Below are 12,771 nucleotides of genomic sequence, written 5' to 3'. Positions count from 1 at the left end.
GTATGTGTTTGATTTTTCATTTTTTTTTATTCATGTTTTCATCTCAAATTCCCAACACCAAAAACTAACCAATTTAATTTTACAAATCCCAACAGAAATGCCACTTAACAAATTGTGTATAAAAATCATTTCCTCTGCTATTAATTGTTTGTAAAACAAGACCTCCTGTGGCATACTAGTCAACACTTGTATCCTTCAACTTGGTGTTTTTTTAGCAATGCTCTATACGTCATTTAATATGTGACTCTTGTCATATTTATCTCTCATAAACCAAACAAAAAGTACTGAGAGTCTCACTATATTGGCCAATAAAAATTAAATTGGGATATCATATGAATTTACCCCAAGATCATCAAATAATTTTCTATGATTAGGACAAGACTGGGCTAAAAAGGTTTATTATGCTTAATTTTATGTTAATTAACTATGATAGAGTCTTACGCTCTATTTGTTTGGATGAAAAATGTTTTATGTATTTTTTGAAATGAAAGTCAACAAAATAAATAAATAAATAAAGGGAAAATCACAACCAAAAAAATAAATAAAAATAGAAGGATTTGACTATTGCAATAAAATAAACCGTGAGTTTTTAATTTTTTCAATTTAAACTTTAAACTTTTGATTTGTTTTCAATTTGAACAATTTATCTATTTTCGTTAAGTAAAATCGACGAAATAATTGATATTTTAGTCATTAAACTCAATAAAAATAAAAATTTTAGACATTTTATGTATAACATTGAGTTTAAAATAGGCAAATAGTTGGTTTTCGTTGGTTTTAGTTAAAGAAAATAGGCAAATAGTTTAAATTTTAAAAATTAAAATATTAAGATTTAATTTGTTACAAGGATCAAACCCTAGGTTTTTTTTTTTTTCTTTTTTAATTGTCTCCAAAAAAAATCAATTTGGGTAGAAAATACTTTTTCATTTTTAAAAGGTCAAAAAATATTTTCTGAACAAAAATGTTACCAATGTCACTAGACTACTGCCGTCACCACCACCATTACGACCATTGCCACTACCTCACCACTATGCTACCATCTCCATCTCCAACTCCATCTTAATACTACCACCAACACAAATATATATATATATATATATATTTGAAAAAATTATTTTGGTAAAAATTATTTTTGGCTGAAATGGAGCGTTAGGATATTGATAACTTCTTCTTTTATTTTATTTTACTTTTTTTTTACTGTGTAACATACCAGAGACAAATCAAATAAGCACTTGTTGAAATATTTTTGCCCTAACTACTTTATGAACAACATTTTAAATAGATTTCAAACAAATAGCGCATAAAATGGCTGGACACAAATATACACTGAAACTATTCACAAAATCGCGGACAAGACAAAAGGTTGTGGGTCTAAATTCTTTTTTCTTTTGCATGAATGGTTTCTGTGCAAATAGATTTACTAGTATCCATTTTAGCTTATTTTTGTGCATGGCTATGATTGCTTCTTAGGATTAACAATTAATTAATTCCTCTAATTCTAATGTTATTGATTCTTACAAATGACAATTTATTCATTCGAATACTTACATTATGCCGAGATTATTTGCCTAATTAGTAGTGTAAAGAACAACTTTTATTCAAACAGACTGTACACAATACCAATGAATACGTATTAGCATATGCTTTTATGTTCTAAATCCATAACCAAGACAAGTTTGTTGAGTGCTGGCAGATCTAACATGGGCTTCATTTGTTTTCTCTCCAAGAAATCCCAACCAAAATATATAAAAATTGCTGCAGATTTCTTGTCTGTCTTGTAAAATTTTTTAGTTGACTTGTCCCTCTGACACACAACATTACAGCTATTTGATTTAAATGAATATTCAAGAGATGTTGTATATATTGCTGTATAATAGATGTTGTGTTAAATTATAATTTAAGTGTCTACCAATAATTAAAAATCACTACAAGAATTTACACATTTTGCGACCACTTTTGCCGACCAAAAAAATTTTGGTCGCAAAAAAATGACATTTGGCGACCAAATATTAATTAGTCGCGAATGATCGTTATTTTTGGCGACCAAATATTATTGGTCACAGAATGTTATATTTTGGCAACCAAAAAATATGTTAGTCGCAGAAAGTGGTATACTTTTGTCGACCAATTACAAATTTGGTCGCGGAAGGTCACATATTTTTTGGCGACCAAAAATTTGGTCACGAAAAACTTAATTTCAGCAACCAAAAAAAATTAGTCGCCAAATTAGTATTTTTAGCGACTAATATTTTAGTCGCCGTTGATTAAGATTTGGCGACCAAAAAAATTTGTCGGCGAAAGAACCTATTTTTGCGACTAATTTAATCTTTTGGTCGCCAAAAGTTTGGGGGGAAATTTGAAAGATGGAGGGGAGAAAGGAAATTTGAACCACCGTGGCACTCATTAGTTGTATACATGTACTACTGTTGCAACTTGTGTGGAACAATGAAAGGAACAAGACTTTCGAAGTAGCAGATGACTCCCAAACCTCATTTTCTCTCTCATGTTGAAAACCTTCTCTCCCGCATCAAACCTCGTCACAACCCCAAACCCAGTTCTTCCCCTTCCTTCTCCTTCAAACCCCACATCAAGCAACTCGTCAACGAACTCTGTGACATCCTCAAAACCCACCACCACAATCAATGGCAAGACACCCTCGAAACCCGCCTCTCCGAAGAAGAAATCGTCCCATCTGACATTGCCCATTTGGTGCTCGACAGAAAAAAAAATTAAAGCCTGATGGTTTTTGTGGACATTGCCCGTCGCACATCGCCATCGACATCGCCCTCTGTCTAATGGACTCCTCATTTCTGGGCCGTGGAAGCAGGGTTGGAGGGTGAGATACGAAGGGAACGAGTGGGATTCGGAGACCTTGAAGGTTTTTGTGGTCCCTCATTCGCATAATGACCCGGGTTGGAAGCTCACTGTTGAGGAGTATTATGATCGACAGTCGAGGCATATTCTTGATACCATCGTCGAGGCTCTTTCGAAGGTGATCTGGGTTTAATTTTGGGGTTTGAAATGTTGTTCCTTAATCTGAATTCAGTTGGGTTCTGTTTGTAAACTGAGTTTAATTAGTTAGTACTAGTTGCTTGATCTTAATTTTGTTGGGTTTTACTGATTTCAAAGGTGATCTGGGTTTAATTTTGGGTTTGAAATGTTCTTTATTGATCTGAATTCAGTTGGGTTCTGTTTGTGAACTGAGAGTTTAATTAGTTAGCAGTAGTTGCTTGATCTTAATTTTGTTGGGTTTTACTGATCTTGATTATTGATGAACAATGATTCTGCTTTCGATCTAGCTTAACTATAGTGCCGGTAAACTTACTGAGAAAAAAATTATACTTCATGCAAAAGAATCTAATGGTCTTCATTACGGAATAAGATACTTCCACACAAATTCACATTTTTGGTTGAATTTTGACAAATTATATATTTCATCAATTATTGGACCAAGTGAATTGGATGTAAGTGATGAAAAAAAAGTCGGTAATATATAGTAGAGTAATTTCACAAATGATTTTTTAGATACTCAGGCATTTAGTTTATTGGATGAGAAAATATATGCAAACTTGTTGGCTTTGAAAACTACTAATGGAACTAAAAAGTGAGAGGCTCACTAGCAGGTTTCCGTTACCAAATGCTCTCTCTCTCAAGAATGTTCAATCTAGTAGTTTAACAAATGATTTTTTGGGGACTCAAGCATTTAGTTTATTGGATGAGAAAATATGCATACTTGTTGGCTTTGAAAACTACTAATGAACCTAAGAAGTGAAACGCTCACTAACAGGTTTTCTCTCTCTCTCTCTCTCTCTCTCTCTCTCTCTCAATTATGGTGCGTGTCAATTGCCTTGAACTTAATTGGGGTTGGATTGCTAGTTTATTGATATTATCTTTGCCTAGTCTATGGCAAAAAGTTATTAATGTTGAATGCTACACTAATTAGCATTCTTTGAACTTGGATTTGCAGGATCCTCGCTGCAAATTTATATGGGAGGAGATGTCTTATTTGGAGAGATGGTGGAAGGATGGAAGAACCATGATGCTGCTTCTTCCTGGTTGTTGTTGCCTTTGTTCTTCTTCCGCTCTCTGGTGGCCCTCTTTTCCTCTATGTTCTGTTTTCTTTTAAAATCCTAGAATTTCCCCTTTCATACCCTTAATGTTTTTTATGCTTAATACCAGGAACTTTTGTGAGAATGCATAATGTGTGGTTTCCAAATTACTATTGTGCATGTGATATGACCCCTTGGGCTTGACTAGTAGGAAGATTGGGAAGCATGTGGGAAATGTATATAGGTATTATTAGATCATCCTACTTCCTACTTCATTACAATCTGTTGGTCCTTGTAGGATAAAGTATTGCAATGCAGAATTAAGAAAGAGACTAGATTATTCTACGATTAAATTAGAAAAAAAAAAAAAAAAAAGAAGTTAAACAAACTAGAAACATAAATTGTATTATTCAAAATTATGAATCCTTTTTGCAAAGATAGTTATTGGGATGCCTAAAATAGCAAAATATCTTGAGTTTGGTGCCAAGAAGTAAATTCTGTGGTTAGGATGGAAATGTAATGCAGCCTTAGGTTTATTAAATGTGTGCAGAGAAACATATGTGAAATTCTAAGGACTTATGTAACTGTGCCTAGAGGGAGGCCCAAATTCCAGCGTACTATCATTTTGTTCTCTAATAAAATTCTTGTCTCTAAGGGTAAAAGAGAGGGGAAATGAAGAGAGTGGAAGCAAACAGAGAGTATAGAACTGTTTATTATTATGTTGCTCCATGCAGCTAAAAACTTATAAAATTAATAGGGCAGGAAAATGGAGTGTTTGTTAGGATGGGAAAGTTCCCTGCTTTGGTTCACTTTTTGAGGTTAATGCTCAATGCAAGAGTTGGATTTGTCAATGTTCGATACTGTCTTTAACTGCTAAAAAAGGTTTGTTTGGTTAAGATTTTTTATTTATCATGGTGCAGCTGGACATGAAAGATTCAGAACACTAACTAGTTCATATTATAGAGGAGGTAAAGGAATAATAACGGGTAAGTTCTCTAGTTCTTCATTGTTTATCTAACTTTAGTCCCTTTCTGTATCGATTTAATTTTGACATATGTGCCTTCAGTGTTACTTTCTGTATGATAAAATCCTCAAGTTATGCACACGGAGCTTGATATTTTGTGACTGGTTGTAGTGTCCCTCTCCTCCCCCATTTTTTCCTTTTGCAGTGTTCCCCATCATGTATATTGGTTATTTAGTCACAACCTTCTGAGTTATTAAAGTTGAGATGGAATCATTTGGCAAGAACTTCCGCACATGGGTAATTTTTTAAAACTATGACCCAAATGAACTAAATAGTCTATTCATTGTGCAGTGGATATAGTTAAGTGTGAGAGTTTGGACACCAAATTGTTGTCTTTGTATTTATTTTAGTTTGTCAAAATGTGCAGCTGCTTATGTGTGCCACTTCAGGTCTGATTTACATGTGGTATGTAAGCTATCCGTAATTGATTCATACGCAATCTGAACACTTTTCTGGCTGCTAACTTGTCTAAGATTCCTGTTGGCCTGGCAATGTTCTATGTTGTATTGCTGCTTAACTATATTTATCTGTTTATTAATTTCTTATGAGAGTTATGGCCCAGGACAGACAACTGGCGAAAGAAATAGTTGGGAGCAGATTTTGTTGAGTTGAGTTTTATGTATTTATTTCGAAGTTTAGATACTTGCACATCTCAGAGTTTTAATATTTGAGTTAACCTTATCAGAGTTTTAACATCTCAGATGCTTTTGATGCAGTTTATTTTTATAAGATTTATTAATTTATTTAAATCATAATCTCTACATGTTTTCAATGTGAAGTTATATTTCTGTTTTGCCATTGGTTTTTCGGATTATACTAATAATTTGGAGTTTGGTTAGCAACTTTATCAATATCTCTTTCATTGTGTAGTTATTTCACCAATACCCTTATTATGCCCGTTATCAATGGGCCTACGGAGGGTCTGATGCTGATATATTTGTGCCATTTCTTTACCGCTATACTTGGTATGGCCATTTACCATATTTAAGGCCCTTTTACATACTGCAGGCATTCTTTATAGATATTGATATGTTAACCAATTAATAAATCCTAAGGCCTCGTATGGTAATGTTTTCATTTTTTTGGAAACTGGAAAAAGAAACTTGTTTGGTATATTGATTTTGTTTTTAAAAACAATGGAATTGATTCCAAAATTTTTGGAAATGAAAAAAAGTCACTTGTCTTTAAAGTGTGCACTCTCCTCACTACCCCACCACCTCACCACCGGCCATCGTGGCTATCACCGGTTATCTGGCGGCAACCTTTTGGCGAGCTCTGGCAACCTGCTGGCAACTCATATTCATTGATTTTTATTTTTTATTTTTTATTTTTTTTAGGCGGTATTATACTGTAATAATATTATTCCATTCTTTTTCAGGTGCTGATTGGTGGGCTCAACCTTTTGGAAAGTCTCTGCCATTTCTGAGCTGGGTTCCGTTGATAAATGGTATGACCTATGTATATGTAGAAACAGATTTGTATGACACAAATAACTTGTAGCAAATTCTTTTGTGCCTATGTTGTTGATCCTGTGTTTATTGCTCTTACCTAGCCAACTAAAATTTACCTTAGCAGTTCTGTGTGATATATTTTTAGGTGGGCATTATATAGAATGAAGTATCATCTTTGACTTTGTATGTGTGTACTCTACTCTTAAAATATGTTTTGTCCCAAAGTTACTTGGAATGTGAATCATTCCAGGACAAGAAACGGAAACCGGGACATAGTTTGTTACATGCTCTAAAATGTGATACGTTAAAGATAGGCTCCTCCTATAAATCACGATATTAAAATTTGTTGAGGCACTTACAGACATGGGAGTAATTTTTTGTTAACAAGTGGATATCTAATGGAACATATTATATTATTTTGCAAACTAATCATGTAAAAACAAGCTTCTAGCTAGGAGCATTATGGCCTCTTGCATTTTGTCTTTCCAAAACTCCCCTCTCTAGATTTTCTTTCAGCGTATTTGATTTCATTTTGCTCAAGGAAATAACTAGGAAAATATTTTTGGATCGATTAATTTACTTATTTGGAATGAAAGTGGTACCATGTTTCGGAATGTGTGTTCCAAAATGTATGGGGTATTAACATTTTCTGGTAATACTGGTCTGTCCTACTTGCTTCTGAAACATACTAAAAATGTTATAATGCGACAGTGTTGCTTTAATTTAATTTAGTTTTTTTCATGTTGTCATTTATCCATCTATTTTTTGACTGCAGAAATCCCAACAAACAAGGTTACGCTGTTTGCAATAATAGTTTTGTTATTATACCAACGAGCTTATTCAAGTGAGTAGTTCTTCATATTCTTAATGCCAAAAAAATTACTTACTTTATTTGTTTGTATCTGTAGCGATTTACTTTGATGCCCTGAGAAAAAAAAAAAAAAAAAAACTTTTGACTTTGAATTATTAGGTTTATTATGGATTAAGCAATTTTCCTGATGCTGTAAATCTGAATTATATATTGTTTCAATTTGTTATGCTAGATGGATGTGACTTGTGAATGAAAACTTAGAATAGTTGTATTGTGTCGAATGTTAATGATTCAGTTAATTTGAATGATACTTTAAAATTATAGGTTTATTATGGATTGAATGAATTATTAGGAATTGCAGGTGTATTGTTTTCCTGCTTTGGCGACCAATTTATTAGTCGCGACAAATAAATTATTTTTTTTCCGCAAAAAATGACAATTGCCGACCAAGAGTTTTGGTCGCAAAAAATACATCTATTGCCGACCAAAACAGCTCTTGGTCGTGGAAACTTACTTTTGCCGACCAAAAGTTTTGGTCGCGAAAAGTAACAAATGGCGACCAAAACCTTTTTTGGTCGTGGAATGTCACAATTGACGACCAAACTTTTTGGTTGCCGAATGTCGCGATTAGCAACCAAAATTTTTTGGTCGCAGAATGTCACGATTGGCGACCAAAACTTTTGGTCGCGGAATGTCACAATTGGCGACCAAACTTTTTGGTTGGGAAAATATCACTTTTCGCGACCAAAATTAGTCGCGGTAATTAAATATTTAGCGACCAAAAATTTAGTCACGAAATCCAACTTTTGCCGACCAACCACAATTTTGGTCGCGAATTACTTTTGCCGACCCTCAATTGGCGACCAAAGTAGCGACCAAAAAAATTGGTCGCGGATAACTTTTGCCGACCAAAAATTAACTTTTAGCGACCAATTTTTTTGTTGCCAAAAGTGTTAAAACTTGTAGTGAATGGTGTACTGATCCTTTAGCTGATGTGGAGCAAATTCAACAAAAATTGTCAACCTATAGTTGATTTCTTCTTGTTTCATTGCTTGATGCATTTCTTATTTTACAATGCTACGTACTAAAAATATATATATCTAGAAAATTATCAAGAATTTGATAAGGATTAAATTTATTTTAGATGTAATTCATATCACACCAAATTTAACAAATTAAACCATAAATTCTGTGCACTTTTCTTATTATGCACTCATAAATTGAAATTGAAATTTACACCATAAATTCACTTGTTTTTGTTTGCTTATATATGATTCCAATAGGTGAAGCCATAGTATGTACCCTTATAGATAAGGCTGAAGGACTTCCCTACCTCTCAACGTTTGAATCAGAACATAGAGAGACACACACACAATATATAGAGTCCCGCTACGTAACTCGAAAGATTATAGGCTCGAATGGCCCAAAATCCCAAAACGATGTCGTTTTGGTTTTTTCTTTTTTCTTTTTTTCCATAACTTGCAGAAGAACTTGCAGAAGAAGAAGAAAGAAGAAAGAAGAGAAGAGAAGAAGAAGAAAGAAGAAAGAAGAGAAGAGAAGAGAAGAGGAGCAGAGAGAGTGAGAGAGAATCATTATCATCTACCAAAAATCAACATATCATCATCAACACAACACACACAGAGAGAGAGAGAGAGAGAGAGAGAGAGAGAGAGAGAGAGAGAGAGAGAGAGAGAGAGAGAGAGAGAGAGAATCATCATCAACCAAAAATACAACTCACCCAACACATCGTCATCATCACACATAGAGATCAACCAAAAATCAAACCCACCATAGAGATCAACCAAAAAAAAAAATGTAGAATCTGGAAAAATTTCAACATTACATCATTATCAACAACAACCAACAATCATCAACAAATTTTTTTTTGCTTTCATCAACAACAACCAACAATAAAAAAAAAAGAAAAAGAATAAAAAAAGTAGAATCTGATTTTTCTTTTCAACACATCATCATCATACACAGATCTGTGTGCACCATCTCCTCTGTGTGTATACACGGAGATCGGAGGCCGGGCGGTAGAGAAGAATCGGAGATCGGAGGCGGCGAGAGGGTTTGACAGAGGGATGAGCGAGAGAAAGTCAGCTTTGACTTCTCCACCCAACACAGAGACGAGAGGGATGATAGAGGGATGAGCAAGAGAAAGTTTTGAAGAGAATATTGAGTCTGAGAAAGAGAAAGAGAAAGAGAGATACAAAACAAGGGGGAAAGAGAGAGTGTTGTAATTTTCAAGCTATGAAGCATTAGTGTAATCTATATATATATATATATATATAGAGAGAGAGAGAGAGAGAGAGAGAGAGAGAAATATGGCTTGCTGGTTTCCTGAAAATGCCACCAAAGCCTATCTCAGAACCTTGAAAATGGTGATTGTCAACAGCCTTTTATATTCTTATATATATATATGGTCATCGATTCTCTATTATCAAAATTCTTATTTATCGTTCATTTCTATGTTTCAAAAGGGCATGGGGTCTGTGACCCCTGTTGTGCCTAAAACGGCACAGTTTTACCTTATTTTTCTTCTTCTTCTTCTTCTTCTTCTTCTTCTTCTTCTTCTTCTTCTTCTCTTGTAACTATGTTTTTTGGCATGATAAATTACACTTTGCCCCTATATTTGGCCACTTTTTTACTTTAATTCTTAAAATTTGTTTTTTTTTCCCCTAATTTTGATCTTTTATGTTTTACATTTTTTTAGTTTAGACAAAAAAAAAAAAAAAAAAAAAGAGCATTTTTGTCTAATTTTGAACATAAATTAACTTAAAAAATTCTGAAACATGAAAGATTAAAAAAAAATTTAAAAATTAAAGTAAAAAAGTGACCAAATATAGGGGCAAAGTGTAATTTATCATGCTAAAAAATATAGTGAGAACATGACCAAAAAAAAAAGGAAAAAAAAAAGAGAGAAAAATGAAAAGAGGGTGAAACTGTGCCGTTTTAGGCACAGTAGAGAGGTCACGGCAAAGTTTCACCCTCTTTTTTTTTTTTTTGGGTCATGTTCTCACTATGTTTTTTGGCATGATAAATTACACTTTGCCCCTACATTTGGTCGCTTTTTTATTTTAATTCTTAAATTTTCTATTTTATTTTAATCTTTTATGTTTCAAAATTTTTTCAGTTAATTTCTGTTCAAAATTAGACAAAAATACTCTTTTTTTTTTCTTTCTCTAAACTGAAAAAAATCTAAAACTTAAAAGATCAACAAAAAAAAAAAAAAGCAATAAAACAAAAACAAATTTTAAGAATTAAAGTAAAAAAGTGACCAAATATAAGGGCAAAGTGTAATTTATCATTCCAAAAAACATAGTGAGAACATGACAAAAAGAAAAAAAAGAAAAGAGGGTGAAAGTGTGCTGTTTTAGGCACAACATAGAGCACAACAGGGGTGTCACAGCAATGACTCCGTATTCATTTCAATGAATAAAATTTTGGGTACAAAGAATTCCGTGCCACTAAATTCATATGTTAGTACTTAAAGACTTACACCACATTCAATGACCTTTTTCAATCGTTTCTCATTTGGGTTTAAAATGAAACCTCTCCAATCTAGGTACCTCTCCATTGGACCTTTTGCAGGCGCGCATCAAGAAGACGAAGATCAGCAAACCCGTGGAGCATGTGGATCAATCCAACCTATATTCCATTGACCGTATTGTATTATCAATTGGTGCCGTCTGTGGGAAACCCCAGATTGATAGTTGTGTTCATTGTTACCGGAGGAAATTCCACCATCATGCATCCTCTACGTCAGAGTGGATGGTTATGACGAGATCCATGGCTTCACAACACAATGCTCGTAAACCTCAAGCTGAGTCATCCAACCCAAATAATCCATCTCCGTATTTTGCAAAACTCACAAATAGCATCAACCGATTAACCGAACAAAACCAGGCCCTGATTAACACCTTGCTCCAGCATGACTTACCTATCCGTCCTCCTCCACCACCACAAGAAATCCCCTAGAACCCGAAACAAGCCCATAATCATCACCCTTTCCACCCACATGTGTCCCAAGGGTCGTTTCCACATTTTGTACCACAAGCTCAACTATCGAATCTTAAAGGTCTGCATGCCCCTCCTCTGAACTCGTAGCTTCACCAAGAGCAATCCTCACTCTTCCACAATCACCCTCTACAACACAGCGTTGCTATTCATGAGGGAAAAACTAGCAACGTTCAACCTCTGCTCCATGTTAGAGGGGACCATGCTCCTATTTGAGATGAAGAACTACAAGCTATGAAGCTCTAGCTCTAAGGGGTCATGAAAAATATGCAGAGCAAACCTTTTTTCACCGTCAACTCCCCCTTCACCGCTTCTATCAAAGCCAAACCTCTACCCCCCAAATTCAAAATGTCGTCGATTGACAACTTTGACAGTATAACTTATTCGGTCGACCACATAGAAGCATATAGGACACTCATGATCGTCCACGCCTTTCCAGGAAAAATCATATGTCACATTTTTCCCGTCACGTTGAAGCGGTCGGTGTGACTCTTGTTTAGTCAGATTTAACCAGACTCTGTCATTTCCTTTCACTAGCTTAGCGAATCTTTCTTAAGCCATTTCATTGGTGCTCAGTGGCAACGGCATCTAGCAACTCAGTTGCTAAATATTCGATAAACGAAAGGGGAATCGCTGCGCAGCTTTGTCACCCGTTTCAATACAGAGACCCTGCAGGTTGAAGAGAACGATGACAAGGTCATTCTAACAGTCTTCATGGCCAGCTTGTGCCCATCGGATTTTCTCCTTTCCCTTTCAAAAAATCCTCCGACCATCACGGCCACCCACCTCACCAAAGCCCAAAAATACGTGAACACCGAAGACTTTTTGGCGACACGCCGAGATTCCACATCTACACCCCCACAATTCAAAGAAAAGAGAAAAGAACCTAAGCCCAGACATTCACAATACACTTATTGACATCCTCGATATACGGACCAACCCCCACAATCCGATCGTCCGACTCTTACCCGTCCATCTAGTCAGGTTGAACAATACACCTCTCTTAACTCTCCTATGGAACAAGTCCTGAACCAAATTCAACGTCACTATAACTTAAAATGGCCGTAACCATCAAGACCCCTTTCCGTCCAATGAGACCAATCCAAATACTGTAGTTTCCATCGAGACTACGACCATAACACTGAAGAGTGCGTCAATCTTAAGGACCACGTTGAGGAACTAATCCATCAGAGGCGCCTAAACTGATTCACCACAACCTTTCCCAACCAAAGAACCAGGGTTGACCCCCCAAGGCAGCATGACAGACGCACTCTCCCTAGGTAGCCTAAACAACCTAGACGGAATGATGACAGGTCCTAACAACAACCTCAAGCCCAAGGAGGGCCCGCACCCTCATTGGGAGACATCAGGTTTATTGTAGGGGGCCTCGCGTACGGTGGACCATCTCAATCGGTA

General features: G+C 35.3%; 1 protein-coding gene across 6 annotated transcripts; it reads left to right on the top strand.

The window, feature by feature from the left end:
- The first annotated feature begins 2,432 nt into the window (after positions 1-2,432).
- On the top strand, positions 2,433-8,250 carry LOC145795545 (choline/ethanolaminephosphotransferase 2-like). Of its 6 annotated transcripts, none has more exons than XR_014336653.1 (8): positions 2,433-2,992; positions 3,968-4,089; positions 4,970-5,035; positions 5,219-5,310; positions 5,441-5,478; positions 5,641-6,038; positions 6,452-6,520; positions 7,300-8,250. XR_014336653.1 is itself a non-coding variant. In XM_082880278.1 (8 exons), exons 4-8 carry the CDS (start codon positions 5,278-5,280, stop codon positions 7,374-7,376), a joined length of 312 nt encoding a protein of 103 aa, XP_082736404.1. In that variant the 5' UTR covers positions 2,436-2,992; positions 3,968-4,089; positions 4,970-5,017; positions 5,219-5,277; the 3' UTR covers positions 7,377-8,250. The 6 variants fall into 6 exon arrangements, 2 of the variants coding, with proteins under 2 accessions (XP_082736404.1, XP_082736401.1); XM_082880278.1 differs by having other exon boundaries at positions 2,436-2,992; positions 4,970-5,017; positions 5,944-6,038; XM_082880275.1 differs by having other exon boundaries at positions 2,436-2,992; positions 5,944-6,038.
- The last annotated feature ends 4,521 nt before the right edge of the window (positions 8,251-12,771 follow it).

The sequence above is a fragment of the Camellia sinensis genome, chromosome 1 (assembly GCF_055761805.1).
Source record: "Camellia sinensis isolate YWXY chromosome 1, ASM5576180v1, whole genome shotgun sequence".
NCBI classification, from domain to species: Eukaryota; Viridiplantae; Streptophyta; class Magnoliopsida; order Ericales; family Theaceae; genus Camellia; species Camellia sinensis.
Note: the sequence above shows the minus strand (reverse complement) of the source record. Positions and strands in the feature narration are given on the sequence as shown.